This window comes from Lotus japonicus, chromosome 3, assembly GCF_012489685.1.
Source record: "Lotus japonicus ecotype B-129 chromosome 3, LjGifu_v1.2".
Taxonomy (NCBI): Eukaryota; Viridiplantae; Streptophyta; class Magnoliopsida; order Fabales; family Fabaceae; genus Lotus; species Lotus japonicus.
The window spans coordinates 39840586-39846585 of NC_080043.1; the positions used below are offsets into that span (position 1 = coordinate 39840586).

Consider the following 6000-nt stretch of genomic DNA (forward strand, 5'->3'; position numbering starts at 1 on the left):
TGGGTTTATTATCTACATAGTTCTTTAGAGTTGACCCTCGCGTCTTCTGTGTGTGTTTTGGCGGACAACGCCTTTTGTCAGATGAATATTGCGGATTGGTTCACCATGGTCCACCCTTCGGGGGGGGGATTAGGTATGAGATGATCGATTAGGACGACCCCGGGTCGTGGGTGGTTGACCCCGCGAGCCATCGAGCGACGTATTCGGGGCGCATCATGGAGGATCACGTGGATAGCGGAGGACTTCTGAGGTCAGGAGTGTTGAGGCGATGCTCTATCAGCTTCAACTTGCCACCGGGCGTTCACTGTGGACCAGGACTTGGAGGACCACCACCACCACCATTGTCTTCAGACGAGGAGGATCCCTCAGAGGAGATTCCAGTGGGAGTGCCCTCGGCAGGGTCTAGTGCACCCTCTGTTGCGATCATTGATGATCAGGGTTCGGGCCCTAAGCCCGTGAGTCCAGCATCGGAGCGCACTACGGTTGCGAGGGGAGGACGGATAGGGTTAGTAGACTTGGTCGTTCTGGATTCTGATTCAGACGATGATCATGCTAGCACATAGTTTTGAGTGTTGGTATGAGCTCCTCGAGTTAGGATAAGTGTAGGAGTAGAGTTTTAGCTCTGACAGTCTTGCTTCATTTGTTACTTAGGGGACAGGGTAGATCCGCCTATAGCTTTTTGTGTGGTTTCCTTACGGGAATCACAGAGAGTTGGTTGGACTTAGGAAGTCTTATTCTCAGGCCATTGGGTCAGCTGATTCTCAGTTTTGAGGGATAGTGTTGCGGGCACTTCACCTTTTCATTTGGTCTGTATATATTGCCTACGGGCGTTGCACTTTTCTTTCCGTCACTGGAGGTTACTCGTGACGAGGTTGCTACTACAGCAGGGGCTGTTTATATATTGTATATTAGTTCTGATTTTTGTTATTGTTGGGTTTTATTTAATTCCGTCTTGTCTTAGTTATTATTATAAAAAAAAAATATTCACGTTTTTCCGCATTAAGTTTATTTTGGTTACTAAAGTGACGCCACCGAAATCGGGGTGTTACAGTATACCCTTTAAATTTACCCAAACACATCGCCTGTTTTAATAAACCATTTAACCCCTCAGCCACTATTAAGAAGAGGAATGGCGCTAGTAAAATAGAAACCATGGCAAAATCAAGTAAAACAGAAACCATTCAACCTTGTCTCAGACCCTTCCCCATTTTGAACTCTGATGTAGGACTCCCATTAAGTAAAAAAGAAACCATGGCAGAATCAAGGCAACTCGTTACCCATTTCACCCATTTTGGACTAAAATTCATTTTTGCCATCATATAAGTTAGAAAGTCCCATTCCACCGAATCGTACGCCTTTTCATAATCAACTTTAAACACCATGGTGGCCTTCTTTAGGTTTTTTGCTTCATGGATGATCTCGCTTGCAATAACCACGCTGTCCAACATATTGCGTCCAACAAGGAAGGCGAATTGATGCTCATCAATTATTTTCCCCAAGACCAGCCTTATCCGATTTGCAAGAACGTTAGATATTACTTTATAAACACACCCAATCAGCGAGATAGGCCTGAAGTCATTCAACTGCTGCGGGCACTCAATTTTAGGCACTAGAGCAATGAAGGAAGTGTTACACCCCTTGGGCCACACTCCACTACGCCAAAAATCATGCAACACCTGTAAAAAGTCAGATTCAAGCAAGTGCCAAAACTTCTGGATAAGGAAGCGTTACAACCCTTGGGCCCAGGACTTTTATCTCGACCACAATCCCACTCAGCCGCTTTGACCTCATCCTTTTCAAACCTTGCTGTCAACAATGCATTATCAGCCGAATCCAATGCTCTGAACGACACACCATCCAGCGTTGGACGACTCATTTGTCTACTAGAGAATTTATCTTCAAAGAAGCGCTTTACTTCCACCTTGACCTTAGCCGAATCCTCCTCCCAACAACCATCAATCACAAGCCCCACGATGGAATTAGCCTTCCGCCTCCAATTAATAGTAGAATGGAAGAATCTTGAATTTTGATCCCCTTCCTTAATCCACTTAGAACGAGCTTTTTGACAAAGTTAGGACAGCCCAAAACTCTGAAAGCAACTGTTGTCGTACACCTAACTCCTCTGTGCTCAATCCTCCCTCCTCTTCCTTCCTATCTAACTCATTAATCTTTTGAACTGTTTCAGCCCTCTTCAAACGTAAGTCACCAAACACCTCAGAGTTCCACCGTTTCAGTTCAGATTTCAATCTCTTCAACTTCTCTTTCAACACATGTCCAGCCGACAAACCTTGTACCTAAAAATTCGACCACACAGTTTCAACAAAAGGAGAAAGTCTAGCATCCTCCAACCAACAGTTCAGAACTCGGAATGGTTTTGGTTTCCAATCTTGAAAGACCCTCCGCATAAGAATTGGACAGTGATCAGAAACATCACGATCAAGAACTAACTGTGAGCAGTTAGGCCACCTCTCCAGCCAGGATTCTGAAACCAAAAAGCGATCTAAACGACTCCTCGCTTGACCATTAGGCCTTGACCAAGTAAATCTCCTACCATGCAGCTGGATATCCAGAAGCTCCATATCCATGATGAACCCATTGAACTGTTCTTCAATTAAAAAATGACACCTGGAATTGCACTTAATTTCTTTTTGGAACCAATCCTGGAAACTTCAACACGTCTTCCTTCCCTCTTCCTCCAACCTCTCCAACCTTCCATCTCCCTACCACCACGCACATGAGTCTCTCCTTGTGCTCGCGAATGTCAATTGAAGTTGCTGGCCCAGATTACGACATGGACGACCATGAAAAGAGCAGGAGATCTTAAATTTTAGCAGCCTCGACAACAGCCATGGTGGATTGCAGAACCAATTATACAAAATCACCCTACTTCATTGCAATTTCTTCAAATGAAAGCCCTTTGTTTTTATCATTGTTCTTGAGATTCCAGATATTTACTTCTTCACACGAATGTTTATTCAATCCCTAATATTGTCACTCCAGAATCTGAGAAGATAAGTTTCAAACCCTCTTTCATAGATTTATGGCACTGGATTCCCAATGTTCAAAGAGAGGAGATATACTCCAATTTTCGGTGGAAACATGGTTACAGAGGAAAGGCGGAAGTAGAGTATGTGTGGGAGAAAAGAATTGATTTGAAAAGTTAATGGTGTGGGGCTTGATGAGGCCAGGTGTCATTTTATGATTGAAGAACAGCACCAACAGCACAAATGGAACTGCACTTAAGTTTTTCCCTTTATATAACTCCATCCCTTTTAATTACAATACTTCACCATTTCAAAAAAAAAAATTGCAATACTTCACAATCATGTTTAATTTTTTGAAAGTTAAATGATTTATTTCATAATGAAAACTTGAAGGCCCGAAAATAAAAAGTGCACCGAAACAATACCCAACACCGGACCCTACCCAAAATCAACCTATAAAACTTGCACAAAAAGAATGCTCCAAAGGCCCAGAAACAACCAAACAAACCAACCTCACTCAAACACAATCATATTTATTTAAAAAATATGTAATGATGTTAATTAATGTATAACTTTAAAAAAATTATGTAATCTTTCACATCCACTCTTAATACTATTGGTAGTGTTGAAGATAATTAATTACTAGTTATAATCACAATTTTAGATTGAAAAAAGTTTAATAAATGCAAGCGTATATAGGAAAAAGAGTAATAAATTTTTCTAAAATATTGCAAGGGTCTTATATGAAGGGGCACTAAATTTCTCGAAGAGATTTTATAATTAAGAAGGAGTTTCATACTAGGAAAGCGCAACTTTGTCAGTTATTAGTAATAGTATTTTGTAATAACAAATTTACATTTCCCAAAAACTAATAAATATAATAATTGTTATTTTTACATTTCTAAAATTGAAAAATTGAATTGTAAATTAATTTGTATTTATTCATAACTGTTAGTTTTTTTTTATGAATTGTATATCTATAGTATTGTATAATTAAGTTTTCTCTCACTCATTGTTTCTTCTCTAAATAACATGAAAATTCATTGTTTCTACTTTGACGTGAATTATCAAAGGAGATACATGATATCAAAGTATTGTATAATCTATCTTTGTTTCATTCCTTGCATTCGAGGTTCTATTGTTCATTATTTCTATTTATTTTGTAGTATTATTTTATTTATATTTCTTCATTATTTTTTATAATTTTATTTTTATTCTTTGCAAGAGAAAATATCAAATAGAAAGTATGAATTTAGTTTTGAAAAACTGAAGAAAAGAAAATTTGAAAATGATAAAGTATGAATCTAGTTTTGTAAATGATTTCACAGCTAGAAAGCTAGAAGGTTAATATAAAAAATTGATCATTTGTATAATATATTAAATGTTTTAAAAATTCTTATAAAAGAAATTACTTTAGTATTTTCGCCATAGATCTCAAAATATGTATACACGCACACGGCCTTGATAGCATTTGGCTTTTTATTTGGCTTGTTGCAGATTTAATTATGCAGAGTGGATTCTGCAAGGGCGGCTTTGATGGTAAAGGTTACTGGCCAAGCAAAGTGAGGCATTATCAATGTGCGTGCCTTGCTGTTACGTTGGTGGGTCTTGGAGGTACTAGTCTTTCTAGTAAAATCAAGGGCCTCTCATAGCATTTCTGTGAGTGGTAGGGACTGTTATCAGTTGGGTGCACTGGCCAATCTTGTAAGGGACATAGAAGGGATATGGCCCTCCCTTTTTTTCAAAAAAGAACTAGCAATACTGATGCAATAAAATTTTAGTCACACTCACATTAAGAAATATAGGTTAAAAAAGGGCAATGTGAAATATAATAAGTGAGATGTAATAGGAGTAGAAGTGAGAGAATGAATGAGAAAGATAGTGAAATTGAAATGGATGAGAAAATGAGATATAAAAAAATTAAAAAACTAATTGATTGTCAGCAAGCAACAAAGGTTCAATATATAGGAACTAGATATACCAAATATTCACTTGATCCATTTTACGAAGGAATTGATTGTCATATTACTAATTGATAATTGAAAAACCAAATTCATGCTACTTGGAAAAGGGCATGCTTTTTTTCTTTTTTTAAATATCTTCAGCAAACTTCTATTGATGTTATATCGTTTTTTAAGTAAAGTAGGAAAAGTATGAAAATGAAAAAGTATTAAAAAATATCCTCAGCAAACTTCAGTTAGATATCAGTCAATCATGATGGACTTGGTGCGTGTAGGAGTGAAGTATGTAAGTGTGTATTGTGATCATTCAAAACAGTTTTTCCTCCCATGATCACCATTTCTATATGCTACTTAATTTCTCAATTTCTAATTTTTACCGCATCTTAGGTAGTAGAAAGAAAATAAAAGAAACTAATTTGGTCTAATTGTTTTCCTCCTAAATACCTTGATATTGAACACTGCAGCAACTAAAGAAGCACACTAAAAACACTATTGATCTTTGTCTACAAAATTGAATGTATCAAAATGATCAAGTTTTTGGGCGGGTGAAGCCTCTGATGGCTTTTCCACGAAATCAGCTTATTGGCTTGTAGTGGAGTGCTCAAATACTAGCATTGGGAGAAGTCTTTGGAAAGAGGTTTGGCCCATCAAGGGTCATCAGAGCGTGCAGATGTTCTTGTTGCAGCTTCTGAACTAAGGAGTCTTAGACGATTTTCCAGCAACAACAACCACATATCGAGATTCCGCAAAGTGTCCTATTTGTGCTGCTTATCAGGAAGATTACCTTATCTCTTTAGGGATTGCAGTTTTGTCTCTCCGTCCTAACAGTCTCTGGGGAGGAACGAGGTCTCACTGACGTTCTTTAGGAAGGATTGGCAAGAATATAAAGGTTAGCTAGTATACATTAGAGCACGGGAGGTTGCTTTGGATGTGGACTAGCCCAGGTTCCTTGCTACACCTCTTTGGGCTATTTGGCGCCTCCAGAATGATTGGGTGTTCAACCGCGTTCAGCCGAGTCACGCATCGGTCTCGACGTTTAAGGGTTGAAGCTAATT

General features: G+C 38.5%; 1 protein-coding gene across 1 annotated transcript; it reads right to left on the reverse strand.

The window, feature by feature from the left end:
- Positions 1-1181: 1181 nt before the first annotated feature.
- On the reverse strand, positions 1182-2585 carry LOC130744130 (uncharacterized). The gene is made up of 4 exons (XM_057596320.1): positions 2397-2585; positions 2112-2294; positions 1787-2047; positions 1182-1676 (listed from the first exon to the last, which is right to left on the reverse strand). Exons 1-4 carry the CDS (start codon positions 2583-2585, stop codon positions 1182-1184), a joined length of 1128 nt encoding a protein of 375 aa, XP_057452303.1.
- Positions 2586-6000: the final 3415 nt, after the last annotated feature.